Below are 16,331 nucleotides of genomic sequence, written 5' to 3' on the forward strand. Positions count from 1 at the left end.
CTGCGCATGCGCGGACCTTCTGTGCAAGCGCAGAAGACTCCGGCTGACGTCACTGAGTCAGACTGGACTCAACTGGGCTGAATACCCGGGAGCTGCTCTTAGCTTAACGTATTTTATATATAGGAGCCGTTCACACTTGCCGCACAGCAGCGGATCTGCGGGAACCGTGGCAGTAAGCGGACTGTGGAACCCTATTGAAGTGGTTCCACAGCAATGTTAAAAAGTGCTTTCTGCAGCATTTTTTTTTTTTTTTACAATGATCCTGGAGCTTCTGCATTGAAGGGAATTGTGGGCAAATTGTGATTGCTCCCGGAATCGCAGTACTTGGCGAAGTGAAAATTGCAAGTGATTTCCGATCAGGAGAGATCCACAGCTTATCTGCATGCTTGTTCAGAGTCTGTGGCTAAAAGCCTTAGAGGCAGAGGATCATCAGCACTGCCAGGCAACTGGTATTGCTTAAGAGGAAATAAATATGGCTGCCTCCGTATACCTCTCACTACGGCTGTCCTTTGAACAGATACCGTATTTAGTTTGGTGCAGGCGGTTGCACAGCGACCTCATTCTGCACCTTTTGGCATCTATAGTGGCGCATTGATCTGAATGCCGCGGTCCCTGCTTTGCAAACAGGCATTTGGTATATTACAGTGGAGATCTAGGGGATTAAGAGACCGGGGGGCGTTGAGAGGTGGATTTAGCACATATAGGGGATAAAGAGTGGAGAGCTTTGCTACGTCTGGTCATATGTTCAATGTCTTCACCGTATATTACATCCTGGCAGAGCATCCAGCAGCTCAGAGCCCCGGGCTGCCCTGGCCTGTTAGAGAAAATGTGCGTACTCCCATCCTGCAGAGTCTCTCCTGAGCTTTGATCCTCTTGAGCTCTGATCGGTTTAGCAGGCCCATTGGGAGATACTGATGCTTATCCTTCCTTGTGAAGGCGATATCAGCTGGTACATGCTGTCCCGTGGTGGAATGTTCGGTTGAATCGATAGCCATTCTCCAGCGTTTATTGTTAAGACGAACATGTGAGGAGAGGGTGAAAGTCCCTCCTAGTACGACACGATGATAAGAGTCAGGAGACTGCACCGACCGTACAGTTCAGAGGGCCAAGGCTGGCGGATCTTCTCATTGCTTCTTCAGATAAAGCAACTTCTAAACTTTCCTTACCGGGAGCTGTTCCAGGAGTTCCTTACCGATAGCAGAGGTATGCAGAAGTATTGATTTACTCCTATAGGAAGATAGCTGAAGGCCTCCGTATGCAGAAGTATTGATTTTACTCCTATAGGGAGATAGCTGGCGGCCTCTGTTACTACAGAGGAATGAAGCACAGCTCTCCACAATCCTAAGCTACTCGCACGCTAAAAAGGGTTCATGGCCGGTCGTGGCAGAGTCTGTCGAGAATCTAGTGTGAGAATAGTGCTGGAACTGCTGGATTGTTTTGGCCAAGCAGGATATTCGTCCCCCCTTACCCCTCCCTCTCAAAGCCTCTCTGTGGTGTGCTGTTCCACTGTCCCTCCTACTCAACATTAGTTGTGTGCATGTGTGAACCTTACAGTGGATCCGAGATAAACTTTTACTCATTGCATAATTGTGTTCCTTTCATATAGTTTATAGGGCATTCCTCAAGCCAAATACTTTTTTTTTTAAATGCTCTTAATTCCCTATAAACTAAGCAAGCCTCGCTCACAGCTCCTCCAGCGCCTAGGCACTCTGAGACCCATGTAGCAAGGGCTTATGGGAGCTCAGCCTGGGCAGGAGGAGGTGTTACTATTCAGAGGCAGAGGGGAGGAGGGAGGAGGAGAGGGCAGTAAAGTTTTCACAGGCTGAGGGCTGGAGATGCAGAGCAGCTTGCCTGTGTGTAATGTGACAAACAGAACATGGCTGCCCTCATTGCATAACCGGAATAAATAAACTTTTAAAGCTGTTTGCAGCTAGATATGCTGTGTAAACTGTCTAAACTTTAGATACGATATATAGACAAGTTACTTGTTATAGTTAGTTTTTCATCTCCGATCCGCTTTAAAGGACAACTGTAACTAGAAGGATATAAAGGCTGCCACATTTTTTAAGCAATGCCAGTTGCCTGGCTATCTTGTTGATCCTCTGCCTCTAATACTTTAGCCTCTAATACAAGCATGCAGCAGATCAGGTGTTTCTGACATTGTCAGATCTGACAAGATTAGCTGCATGCTTGTTTCTGGTGTGACTCAAAGACTAGTGCAGCCAAATAGCTCAGCAGGGCTGTCAACTGGTATTCTTTAAAAATAAATATGGCAGCCTCCATGTATTTTCACTTCCATTGTTCTTTTAAAGGGAACCTTAACTATGGGGGAAAAAAACTCACTTACCTGGGGCTTTGCCAAGCCTCCTGCTGCCGTCCTGTGCCCGCGCCGGTCCTTCGGTTCCCTCCGGTCTCCCTGCGCGGCTAAGTTTTGTTTTCCGCCGACTGCCAGTCGTCCTCCGGGAAAGCGTTCTCTTCTTCCGCATTCCCTGACGTAAAGCGCGTCATCCGGACGCGCTTTACGGCTGGGTATGCGTTCCATGGACGCGCTTTACGTCAGGGAATGCGGAAGAAGAGGACGCTTTGTCGGAGGACGACTGGCAGTCGGCCGAAAACGAAACTTAGCCGCGGAGGGAGACCGGAGGGCACCGAAGGACCGGCACGGGCACAGGACGGCAGCAGGAGGCTTGGCAAAGCCCCAGGTAAGTGAGTTTCTTTTTTCCCCCACAGTTAAGGTTCCCTTTAAGTGTACCTAAGACAACGATGGTAAAAGCATATTTTAAGTCACCGCTGGCCGGTCTGGATTCCTTCTCCAGTCACCCCAGTTGGCGCATACTGTGTATTTCCGGCCGCGTGCCCACCCCCGCTGCGCACCCGTCACTAGGAGTGCGCAGAGTGCTCCCTGGGAACACAGGACAAAGAGCCAGCTGAGGATTGGAGAGTCCCAGGAGAACGGCGAGGGGGCTGAAGGGAGCCCCAGGTAAGTATAAATGCTTTTACCATTTTCGTCTCCTGTTTCCAGTAAATAGGAACTGTAGTGAGAACAACATAATGAATACAATTGATTTTTTGTTTTAACAATATTCATTTAATAATTTATTTGGTCAGTGTTTGCCCCATTGTAAAATCTCTCCTCTCCCTGATTGACATTCTGGCATTTATCACTGGTGGTGACATCTTTAGTTCTGCCAGGAGAGTTCTTAAGCCAGTACAAAAGATACCTGGTCTCCCAGAAGAGGAGACCTGGCCCATATGCAATTCGCTTTTACTCATAGGTGATAATTCTTCATCTTAGTTTTTCAGCACTTCGCAATTTAAAAAGTACCAAAAGTAGAAGGAAAAAGTCGCCTGCGTAGTAGAGCGGACCCGACAGAGATCGGCTATTTCCGAGCGGAGAGCCGCAACATCGCCACCTGCTGGAGCCAGAAAAGGTAAATATTGCACAGCCTGGAAAATTGTCGCCTGTGCATTCCGTGGGCTGCAGCGAGACCACCGTGGGACACAGAAGGACGGCGTAAGCCTCAATGGGATCCAGAGGCTTACCCCTACCGAGGTGAGTACCCTCCAGGGGAACTTTTGTTAAAGAGAACCCGAAGGTGTGTTTAAAGAATGTTATCTGCATACAGAGGCTGGATCTGCCTATACAGCCCAGCCTCTGTTGCTATCCCAAACCCCACTAAGGTCCCCCTGCACTCTGCAATCCCTCATAAATCACAGCCGTGCTGTGAGGCTGTGTTTACATCTGTAGTGTCAGTCTCAGCTGCTCCCCCGCCTCCTGCATAGCTCCGGTCCCTGCCCCCGTCCCTTCCCTCCAATCAGCAGGGAGGGAAGGGATGCAGGCGGGGACTGGAGTTCTGCAGGAGGCGGGGAGAGCAGCAGACTGACACTATAGAGATAAACACAGCCAGCTCTGACAAGCTGTTTGTCAGCAGCGTGGCTGTGATTTATGAGGGATTGCAGAGTGCAGGGGGACCTTAAGGGGGTTTGGGATAGCAACAGAGGCTGGGCTGTATAGGCAGATCCAGCCTCTGTATGCAGATAATATTCTTTAAACCCACCTCGGGTTCGCTTTAAAGACCCTCTTTAACCTCCCTGGCGGTACTCCGTTTCAGAGGCTGCGTCTGCCGGGAGGATTTTTTGTAACAAAATGTGTTTTATATCTGTCAGCTAGCACTTAGCTAGCTAACTACGTCCCCCAAGCCCCACCGCACCATTTAGCACCTCCAGATCGCCGCCGGCAATACTTACCCCTCCGCGATCCCGCAAGAGCCGCAGCTTCCCATTGAGCTTCACTAGTCGCTATGACGACGATCGGGAAGACGTTATCCGCAGTCCCGATCGCTGCCATTGCGAGGCCTGGAACTGATTGGGAGGCAGCGCCATTGCGGGATCCCTGGGGGGGGGGGTACGTATTATGGCGGCGATCGCAGGGGATCGGGGGGGGGGGGAAACGGCACTTGGGGAACTTAGTTAGCTAGCTAAGTGCTAGCTAACCAATATAAAACACATTTTGCTACATAAAATCCTCCCGGGGCCATGTGATCCCCTGCGGCGGCTAGCCCGACTGCCGGTACCGTAAATCTCCGCCTCCCGACGAATCGCCGTTCTCAATGCTTTCCCATCGCCACAGGCTCCCCTCTCTGCCCTCTCTATGATGGCAGAGCGCTGACAGTCGGTCAGGTGACGCTTCATTGGCTACTAACGCTGTATATCCGTGATCACGCGGTCAGGAGCCAATGAAAGCGGCTCCTGACCTGCGCACAGAGCTCTGCTGTCTTATAGATGGCAGAGCGAGCAAACTGCGGCGGATGCAGAGTGGCGTGATCGGCGGTAATGGCGGTAGCGGGGAGTACCGAAGCAGTAGAATCTACATCCAGTCAGAGCCGCAGCACCACCTGCTGGACGTAAATTCATACTGCTTTGGTCCGGAAGCAGTTAAATGGCATTTTATTGCTGAAGTATGAAAACATCACCTAGGAGAAAACGTGGAGAAAAAGGGAATTGAATAAGGGCCAAGGTGTGAAAATATCAACTTGGAGAAAACTAAGGAGAAAAAGTGAGTTGCATATGGGCCCTGGTCTCTGGGTGGAGAATACTGCATAGGTAATCAGCCTAGGCTAAGCATCACTGGGAGGGCAGGGCTACATAAATATTGCTATAGGAAGTGTTCCTGATACTGAAAATGACCATAAAAGTGGTATCCTGAATAATTTACTGTATTCTATTATATGTCACTTCAGGGCCTCTTTAAAGAGGAGCTGTCAGCCATTCTATTTTAGAAAAAAAACACATAATAGATAAATACTTGCTCTACTTACATAACATATGTATTGCACTGTCCACGTTTTCATTTTAGTGGTTTCTACAGTAAAAAAAGCTGCAGCTTCTTAGGATTCTCCATTTTAACTTTGTCTATTTTGAAGCTAATCCTGATGTCTTTTCCTCCCTTACTCTCCTCCCGACTGATTGTGTATACATTGCCCGCCCTCCTCCCAATCTTCAGACACTCCCACCCAGCTCTGCAACAGAAAGTGCATTGTCTCAGCATGAGAAATATTGGCCAATCAGAGAGGAACAGAGGTGTGGGAGGGGAAACCGGAGGGGGGGGGGGGAGGTGGAAAGCAGGCTTCAGCCAATCAGGCTGCATTAGTTATGTCTGAGGGGCATAAGAAGAAGAAGCAAAAAAAGACAAGTGAACATGCCCTGTGACTTCCTTTATGTGGCAGATGTACCGAATAAGAACCACAGAAACTGGGGAATGATCATTTTATTAACAAGAAAAGTAATAGTGATTTTTAACTTTTGGATTGCCTGGTTAGCATCCTTATTACTTGTTTACCAGATAAAAATAAAGAATCTTACGCCCGACAGTTACACTTTAAGAACTTTTTGCTTTCTGCATTTTAGGTAACGGGAAAGGCGGAGAGTCGATTTATGGCGGTTATTTCAAAGGTAAGGCTTCAGTCGTGTTCTTCTCTCTAATTCCCCCCCCCCCCCTTTATTTATATGAGGAAGAGGCCTAGAAGTGTCTCCCCAGCAGTGTTAGCTGACTCTCCTTGCATGACTCCAATGTTGCATGAAATATATGCATGTGCCGATCTTAGAAATTCTTTTTTATTTCTTTTTTGTTGTGCCCTAGCTGCTTTAGTTATAGAGAAGGGACCTCTAACTGTTCTGGTTTATCAGTGTCATTTTCAGCATGGAGGCTAGGCAACTTATTCATGCAATCTCCTCTACCTTCCTGCCTAAAACTCTCAACATATTCTTTTGTTTATAGAGATTGTGGTCTTTTGCAATATCAGAAGGTAAGAAACTGAAGCTCAGTAACACAATTCACTGTTTATCCCCCTCCCCCTGCACCCTCCCCCCACTTTTATCGGGGGCTTACCTCCCCCCCCCCCCCCTCCAATCATAATGGATTTTCTGTAACAAGATTTGGGAGGAAATAGATGAATAAAAAGTTCTGATGACTTTACGATGTTGTCCATCTTTCTCTCTCTCTTTGTACATGTCAACTGTTTTTGTTTTTTTGTTTTTTAAAGCTGTAGAGTAGATATGAAATTGTCATCGGTGCTGCCGCAGTCAGAGAAATGGAGCTAGGCCCGTTATGTGTTCAGAGATCCCCCAGTCCTAGCGCTGTTCACAGACGGAGCATTCTTTCCTGCGATGCGGCAGTGGGTGCGCGGCGATAGGGGTGAGAGCGGCGTTTCTGTAGAATGCTGAATCTTGTTAAAGGACGGCTATCGTGAAAAAAGTACGCCGTTAAAATCTGACAGAACCAACAGGTTTTCGGCCAGTCCATTTCCTCATGGGGGATTCTCGGGGGTTTTCATTCTTTTCAACAGCATTTCCTGAACAGCAGTTGCAATGTCTAACTGACTAAATAGTGTGCAAGTGAGTAGGGAGGCTGGCTGGTATCTTAGTATTTTGGCAGTTAAACTGGTGTTCAGGAAATGCTTTTAAAAACAAAGAAAACCCAGAGAATCCCCCATGAGGAGATGGGCTGGCCCAAAACCTGTGGACCACACTCGCCAGCGTGAAATCTGACAAGAACTTCCTTTGGAGGGTCAGCGCTCACAAATGGGGGACCAGAGGACAGGGTGAAGCGCCTCTACAGGATCCTTAGGCTTCCATCTTCTTAGGTATTTGACCTTTGACCTGGGGTTAGTGATGTTAGCTTAGAAACTAGTAATCACAATTTAAATTAGACAGCGTTGCCCGCGGCAAAGGGAGGATTAACCTAAAGGAAACATCCAAGTGGGGGGGGTTTCCACTTACCTGGTGCTTCCTCCAGCCCGTGGCAGCCATCCTGTGCCCTCGCCTCAGCTCTGGAGGCTCCCGGTGACCTCCGCTGGCGCAGCCGACATCGCAAGGTTGGGTTCCGGAACCCGACCTGGTGAGGTCGGCTTCTGCAGCGGAGGGGACCGGGACCCGCTTGCTTGGACCATTACTTTAAAGAGAATCTGTACTCTAATATTCTTACAATAAAAAGCATACCATTCTATTCATTATTTTCTCCTGTGCCCCTCTGTGCTGTTTCTGCCACTCTCTGCTGCAATCCTGGCTTGTAATTAACAGTTTTAGGCAGTGTTTACAAACAAACTAACCAGCTTCTAATAGGCTCAGCTAAGCATAGTGTGTGAGTCATTCAGAGTGTGCAGGGGGCCTGCAGAGGGTGTGTATCGCTTCTACCAATCACAAGCAGCCCTGCACATTCCACACAATCAAGCTTTAGCCCGACAAACAGGACAGAGGAAAGATACATTGATTTATTACAGAGACAGTGCAGTTAGGAAAGACTGCAGTAAGCCAGAGCAGATTAGAACAGGCATAGGAACTTATAGGATAGAAGAACTAAGGCTGAAAAATTTGTTACAGAGTCTCTTTAACTACGCTGCCGCCAACAGCCGATGCATTCCACTCGCGGTCCAGGTAACGCCACTACTTCCTCCTTCCAGGTTTGAAGGCGGAAGTAGTGGCTTTATGTGGATCGCATCAGCTATACATACATACGTTTACCCCCCTCTACTGTGGGCAGCGCTATCTAACTTAAATTGGATTACAAGTAGCCAACATCACTACCTGGGGTTTGCTTCAGGTTCACTTTAAAGGACCACTATTGCGAAAAGTAGGTAGTTAAAATCTGACATGCAACTTTTCCACCCATTTATGGTCCAAACATGGTCTGGTGGACAATAGTTGGGCAGGTGTATGTTTGACAAACAAGCCACAGAAAACAGGCGGTTTGCTCGATCCAGCCGGGGGATCAACTCACACGACTGTTAGGCTGATATCGTGCACTTGGCCACGTGTGTACAAGTCGTTTGAATGACTTGTACTTCGTTTCGAATGTGGCCATATCGTGCAGTCCGCACTACACTACACTTTGGTGCGCTTTAGTTGGACGTGTGTACAAGCCTTTAGTCTGGTGCACACCGCGCAATTTTCACTTCAGATCAGCTGATCAGATCAGTTTTCAGATCTGAAATGGATCATATATATAACACAGTGTTCTCCCCAGAATTTGTTTCTAGCCGGGTGGCATGAAATAGTAGCCGGGTGGCATAAAAAAGTAGCCGGGTGGGGCGAGATGAAAATGCAGGGCAACTCTGCTTACAGCATAGGAGGAGGTGAGGAGCTGCGCTGATGACAGCCGGGTGGTCACCAAATCTAGCCGGGTGGAGCACCCGGCTAAAAGAGCCTGGGGAGAACACTGTAACAGAAAGCTAGCATACATACACCGAACACGGCGAATCCAGCGCAGGAGATTTGGGCGCAGCCGGCGCCATAGGCCGCAATAGGAATTACGGCTATAGCAGCGCCGTCAGAAGGCGCAGCTGAAGTTACTTTTAAAACACAATAATTCGGCCTCCAGCGATTGCTGGAAGCTGAATTATTTTATTCCCCACCATTCATGGCGACCTGGAGGGGGAATAATATTTAACACAGCTGGGAACTTGTGCAGCAGCAGGATCAGCCATATACCGGCTGTATCCTGCGCCCCCAAGTCTCCCGCGCTGATATCTCGTACGCTACATACACGTGAACGCAGTTTTTTTCAAATTCAGATTTCCAGCGTTTCCAGTCTGCTTCCGATTGAAATAGGCTTTGAGCTTGGGATTGGTTTGTATCTGCCGCAGTGGCGGCAGCGGAAGTAATGTAAGTCAATGGGTGATGCAGCAATTTTAAATACGTTGGCTGGGGTAAGGGGGGGGGGGGGGGGGGTCAGGACATATGATCCTGTGTGCTCACTATGCCGTTTTGTGCGATGCGATGGAGCAGCGCACTGGTAATGCCATGGCCAGGTGTAAAACAGTCTATATATCTTATCTAAAGATTAGATAGTTTACACAGCAAATCTAGCTGCAAACAGCTTTAATAGAATATGATTATTTCTTCCTGTGATACAATGACAGCAGCCATGTTCTACTTGTGATTATTACACACAGGCAAGCTGCTCTGCATCTCCAGCCCTCAGCCTGTCACTCCCCTCTTCTGCTCCCTCCTCCCCTCTGCCTCTGAAATCTCTGGCTAGTAACACCTCCCCCTCCTCCTGTCCAGACTGAGCTCCCATTAGCCCTTGCTACATGGAGTACCAAGGCACTTTGAGCTGTGGGCAAACCTTGTTTAGTTTATAGGGAATTAGAGTATTAAAACGAAAACAAAAAATAAGTATTTGGCTTGAGGAAGGCCTTATAAACTATATGTAAAGGAACACAATTATGCAATGACTAAAAGTTTATCTCGGCTCCACTTTAATAGAAACTCTCCTAAGTATCCTTTGTGAAAATAGTTGTAAATTTCTCAGAAGAAAAACATCGATAAGGGCCCGGTCTCACCTGAGCGGGAATCGCGCGACTCCCGCTCATGGCAAACCGCTAGCGGTTTTGCAAAAACCGCTACACAATGTAGCAAGCGGCAGTGTTCTCACTGCCGCGGTTGCTGTTAGCGATAACCGCAACCGCGCTGCATGCAGCGGTTTGCAGGCGACAATCGTTCCGCGATTAGCGATCGTGATTAGCGCACAAAGCACGCTGATCGCGATCGCTCCAAAACCACCGCAGTGTCCAGTGATTTTTCCGCGTTAATCGCGGGAAAGTCACTCCCGCCGGTGTTTTGCGATTATAAGTGTGAACGGGTCCTCCCACTTCTTAGCTGTAAGTTCAAAGTTAATGGTGATAATGTGCTGCAGCCTTTTGTCGCATCAGCAGGAAAGTCTCCCTATCTGTGACCAGTACAGGCCGCTCTTTAGATCCAAGCATATCAGAGCGAAGTGAGTGCAGCCCCCCCTACTGGGAGTGTGTAGCAGTGCATGCAGTCAGGGATAAGCGGCAGACCATTCTCGCTCCATGTGTACCGATAGCCAGGGCTGTAGTCAGGGATCATTTGCTTCTACACTACTGTGGCCATGTTGGTAAGCTCTATACCCACTGAAGGATCTCTTTTTTGTTTTCTCTAAACAGTGTACTCACCTAGGTAAGTGTGACCAGCCGTGCGCTTCTAAGCCTTTCTTTCCATGCTAGTTTTCCGTATGATGTCATTTTTCCAACGTTTTATATTCCTGGGACAATCTAACCACACACGCACACTCAGTTGTCTTGCATTGCAGAAGATCTCTTTGTTTTCCAATGTGGTCAGGGCCCAGCTGGCTAAAACTTTGTATACCATCTTGAAAACCTGTTTTTTGTTGTTGTTTTTTTAATTTGTTAGATGATTTTCATCCGGTACAAGCTTATGATGACTTTTGCTTTTAGTACACCTGAACTGAAACCAAGATACAAGCCGCTTAAGGCCAGAGGCGGAGCAAAGAGATGGCGGTTTTTGATTGGCCTAGTTCCAGCGTGCATACAATGTTTATGCAATCGGGAATTATTAGAATCTAATTGACTATCTTTGCTAGCATGTACCTTTTCATAGATAGGCACTATGATCAAAACTATAAAACTTTAAGATACATGTATATATGCATATGAGATGTACATTTGTTCCAGAATACAATGCACTGTTAATGACTTTATTCCTATGTAGCTGTCACTTACACTAAAGCCCCATCTACACCATACAATTTTTTGTTCAATTCGTTGATTCGATTCAATCCGACATGTCCGATTGGATTCAATTCGATTCAATTTGCCATTGCAAAACAATGGCAAATTGAATCGAATCCCGATCGGACAAAAAAATGTTATGGTGTAGATTGGGCGGTAGTGTTTATAATCTAATGGTTCTGACTAGTGATGATCGTAATGTGCAAATTACGATTATGCTAAATTTTGTGTAAAATTTCGCAATTATAGCCATATGTGATTACGATTTGGAAATTCAATTGATTTTGCGTAATCTGTTTGCATGTGTAATTTCGTGCCGACTTTAACGATTAATAGCAAAATTCCCAATGCACGCACCCTTCACCAAAATTGCTACGTATGTTATGGAGAACAAGACAAAAAAAATAACTTTTCAAAACAACCTTGCAGTTTTTGAGAAAATTTATTTTAACAGTGCAAAGTAAAAATGTTTTTTAAACTCAGAAGAATGACCGTTTTTAACCAGTAACCACGGTCAGGGCAGTATATCTACGCCCCGTGGGCGTACTCTTTCCTTCCTAGGGGCATCGATATTTTACTTATGCGTTGAATGGGTGGTGCGCGCGCACGTCTGCTCACGCCCGTAGTAGCTATCAGCCGGGCAATGATTGGTGAATGGGAAAGAGTGTTCCCAAAGCCAATCAAAGTGCCAGATTCATGAATGAACACTGTTGTAACCAACAACCCTGCTTTCAGGGAAAGCGATTTTGGGCCCTGCATTCCCGTAACTGCTTGCTGACCGCGTCACGCCGATGGGCGTGGCTGCGGCGGCAGCCCCAGGACCGCCTAACGCCGATCAGCGTAAAATCCTGCGGCAGCAGTTTTTCAGGAGATTGCGCGCAGGATGTGCGCGCATCTCCTGCTTGAGGGGCGGAGCCGTTTGGGAGACTGTTACACGGCGAAACTGCAGTGTTTACATCAGTATAGCGCTGCGATCAGCAGCAGCGCTGTACTGGGGACAACCGTGTGACACGGCTGTCCCTCTGGGGGACTTAGAAGCGATCGGCGGTGATAGGCTGAAACCTATCACAGCCGATCACTGTGATTGCTGGCGGGGGGGAGGGAGGGAGGGAAAATCTTTAAAGAAATAGGCCTCGATTCATAAACAGCAGTGCGATAACAAAAATCTTGTCGGGAAAGTACCGCACTTGGTATTTTCCCGGTCTGTGTGCTAATTCGTAAAGATTTCCCCAGCTGCCCTTGGAGGTCGGTAAATTACCGCAGCCCATTGAGCGGTAGAGTAGAGCAGTGTCCCGATTCCCTCTTTGCCCTGCAGAAATGAATCACACAGACGGCTGTCTCTGGCTCTCCCACTGATGATTCAGACAGATGAGTCACACAGTCTTCCCCTGCCTGCTGAAATGAATCACACAGACTGCTCTTTCCACTGATGACTCAGACAGATGAGTCACACCGTCTTTCCCTGCCTGCTGAAATGATTCACACAGAGGGCTCTCTGGCTCTCTCCACTGATGACTCAAACAGACTTCGGCTCTCTGCACTTTGGCATTCATCAGAGCTGTCAGAGCTGTCGGTAACTTGTTAAGACCTCACTAGAGGTGTCGGTAACTACCGCCAGGCTTACCGCTTGTTGAAGGCTTTATGAATTGACATTTGCTGACAATTTACTTACATGTGTTGTTGGTAACTGCAGCCAAGTCGGTAATTTATCTCCCTGGTCGGTAATGTTAGCTTTTCATGCGGTAACAGCCTTTATGAATTTACATTTTGCTAAGTGGTCGGTAAAGTCTGCTGTTTTCAGCATTACCGCATGAGGTAATGCTTTATGAATCGAGGCCATAGTGTTTTTATTAAAAAAAAATATATATATATATTTGTAAAAAAAATAGACAAACACTGGGGGAGCGATCAGACCCCACCAACAGAAAGCTCTGTTGGTGGGGAGAAAAGGGGGGGGGGGAATCCCTTGTGTGGTGCAGCCCTGCAGCTTGGCCTTAAAGCTGCAGTGGCCAATTTTGCATAAAATGGCCTGGTCACTAGCGGGGTTTACTACTGCAGTCCTCAAGAGGTTAATGAAATCGCTCCTGCTGCAGGCTCCACGATTGTGATTTTCGTCAAATGATGTAGTAGAGTCATAGGCTATCATTAGCCCAGCGCTTTGGGAGTCACAGCTTGTTCCACGAATGCAGAAATCGTTGCCAAAAATGCGTCAGTAGGCCCCCGGTCCATATACTTTACAATTTTCTAGCAGATTTACCTGCCAGTTGGATTATTTCCAACATGTCCGATCTGAATTTCTTTTTTTTGGGGGGGGGGGGGGGGGGGAGGGGGATCGGTTTTCCGATTGATTTTCATAGAAGTGAACGAAAATCGATTGAAGAAAAGATCGAAGAAAAGAACATTGATTGAAGTTCAAATTGGACATGTTGGAAATAATCGAACTAGTGGGCAAATCTGCCAGAAAATTGTATGGTGTGTGCCTAGCATTAGAGGTCAGATCCATCAGATTAAAGGCACTTGCTGTAAGTGACAACGACACAGGGACAAAGTAATTCATAGTTCATTTTGCTCTCCAAGAGATGTACAACTTATACATATGTGTTCTTCAGATATGTAAATTACAGCAAGTAAATATGTAAATTGCAGCTTAATCCCAACGCTAAAACTTTTGTGATTGGCCATTGCTGTGATAAATGAGTGTCACTGGCCAACTAAGCAGGATGGCATACTGTATAGTAAACCCCTCCTGTTGAAGATTCTTCAAAGCATGTATTTGTGACCACTAGACTCAGTGCTGCGCCCGCATGCGCATGTTACTATGTATAGTTTCAGTACAGGTGTCCTTTTTTTGTTTTTTTGTTTCATTCCTGTGCACTTTTGCTTCAAAATGATCTCCTGATACGTTTTCCTCTGCGCCTTCTGAAGGAGATTTCATTAAAGTGAACAAGCTTTTCGCAAAGTTCCTTTTTGCATGGAAGTGTAAAGCTTTAAAAAAAAATAAGTGAAATAAAGCTCAGAAGATGGGTGTGTTGAGGGGGGATGGGGTGTAAATTTAGGGAAAGTAGCAGTCGTGCTTTTACAAATAGTGCGTCTAAAAATAAATTATAAAAAAATAAAAAATAAAGCCCACCTAGAAGAGATATTTAATAATTGGGACAAGGTAGGGGGCTTTTTCTATAGTTTACAGGTGTCCTAAACTTACAAATTTGCATAATTGTTAAACAGCTTGAAAGGCACAGAAAAATCTAAATCGCAATAAAACGGAACTTTTCCGGATTTAAAATATGCTGTATCTAAAGAAACTAGCCACAGAAATGATTCGGTACGGGCCTTGGAGCGTGCCTGGAAAAAGGCAACCTGTCTCAGAGCACCAGACTGCACTGATTAGAGTCATACATGAACAGTACAGGTGGTCTGTACATGAAATTAAATAAAAAGTGAATACATTATACACTCACGTATAAGCCTAATTTTTCAGCACAAAAAATGTGTTGAAAAGTTACCCCCTCGGCTTATATGCGAGTCAGTGGAGTAGAACGGATGGTGGAGCAGGTTTTGTTACTGGCAGAGGAGCGTAAGGATCGTGCACTAGTGATCCTGTTTTAACCAGCTGACTCCCTGCTGTGTCTCCCTCCCCATCCCCTGCAACATGGTGTGCAGAGTGCGCTGCTACCTGTGTCCCCTGGCTTGTGGAGCGGAGCGCGCAAGCAACATGTCAGCGGTGCAATGATTGGGGATTCTACCTGTGTGACAATTGCTGTGTCTCATATTTATGATGCCTTCTAGTGGCATCTTGACACACTGCTGTATCGTCTTTGGGGCACATCTGGCTATGGGAAGGGGGGCTGCTGTGGTGTGAGCTATTCTGGGGAGGGGGCTTATACACGAGCCAATCCCTCTTCCCTGGTTTCTACTGAAAAAGTGGGTTCCTCGGCTTATATGCGAGTATATACAGTAACACCTATATACTCACATATAAGCTGAGGACCCAGTGTGCTTCAAACAGGCCACCCCTAAATTAAACACCTGAATGTTCTAAATAAATGGTGACTACATACACATCAAAAAATTGCCTACATGTTTGAACTCTTATAGAGGCTTTGTCAGCGGAAAGCCCTGGGGGGAGGGTCGCACACTAACATCGGGAGTCTGACTAATTAGCGCAGTCTGTTGCTTTGAGATGGGCGGCCTTTTCCAGGTACATTCCAGGCCCGTACCTATTTATTGTATTTGCAACTTTGCATTCGCCACACATCTAATGCAAGTCAATGGGTCGCACTTGATATGCAGCATTGTGCAAATTTTCACATCCAAATTATTTGCATTAAAAAAAAATTCTACATGTGAATTGCATACAATGCAAATCAGTGGAAATGCAAACTTTGCATTCCAAATGCTAATATTTTTGTGCGAATGTGCAGTTAATGGAATACAATTTAATCTAATTGAATCTAATTGGTATGCATGGAAAAATAGAATTGCGAAAAATCGCAAAACTCAGAATCACAAATATGAAAAAAATGCGGTCGGAATTCTTAGGGATAAGTGTGAAGTCACCTATAACTTTAACCCTCCTCTTCCTCCAGAGCAGACGCTGCAGTGCCGACATCCTCTTCTGGGTCCCAGTCACATGATATAATGTGATTGGGACCCAGAGGATGGTGTCAGCATTGCAGCGCCGCTCGGTGGAGGAATAGGAGAGCACTCCATTAGGCGGCCTAAGTTGAGCCGGCCTCCAAGGCGTAGGAGTAGCCAAAACAAAGCATCGCATAGCTCTGATAGAAGCATAGATGATATCTGGCCCCAACAGTCGGTCTAAGCATATCCATTGGAACATCTGTGCAGCATTTATTTTGTTACTTATTGCCATCAGGAAGTTGGTGCAGGAGGCGGCCTCAAGCCCACAGCATAGCTCTGCTGATTGGAGAGCAAAAAGGCGCTAGAATGATGTCATCAAGATATTTATAACTATTTAAGGCCACTGCAGCCTGTTAAACAAAAAACACTAAAAGGAATTCAGAGGAAGGTCAGGAATGGGTGCGTACACCTCCCAGCTTACTGCACCCCAGTTCAGGGGCATAACTAGAGGGGAGCATGGGGGCCCATAGCTGTGGGGGCCCCAAATACTAACCTCGGGCCACACCCATAACAAGTGTAGCCACACAAATCTGAAGTGTAGTCACCTGTATCGGAGGAAGGGAAGGTTAGTAGTTAAGATCATGAAGACCACTCTTGTTTTATGGCCCTTGTGAGATGGGCCCTAAGGCCATGAAGGGCACCAAG

General features: G+C 46.7%; 1 protein-coding gene across 3 annotated transcripts in view; it reads left to right on the forward strand.

Annotated features, from left to right (window-relative positions):
• Positions 1-16,331, forward strand: part of NKTR (natural killer cell triggering receptor) — an 84,447-nt gene that overhangs the window by 26,467 nt on the left and 41,649 nt on the right. For 2 of the 3 annotated variants that reach the window (XM_068238518.1, XM_068238519.1), the window contains exons 2-3: positions 5,908-5,952; positions 6,278-6,305. In XM_068238518.1, the coding sequence (XP_068094619.1) occupies positions 5,935-5,952; positions 6,278-6,305 (46 nt within the window). In that variant the 5' untranslated portion in view covers positions 5,908-5,934. The remainder of the gene's footprint in view (positions 1-5,907; positions 5,953-6,277; positions 6,306-16,331) is intronic. The other variant, XM_068238520.1, reaches the window with a different exon arrangement.

Source organism: Hyperolius riggenbachi, chromosome 5 (genome assembly GCF_040937935.1).
Source record: "Hyperolius riggenbachi isolate aHypRig1 chromosome 5, aHypRig1.pri, whole genome shotgun sequence".
In the NCBI taxonomy this organism is placed as follows: Eukaryota; Metazoa; Chordata; class Amphibia; order Anura; family Hyperoliidae; genus Hyperolius; species Hyperolius riggenbachi.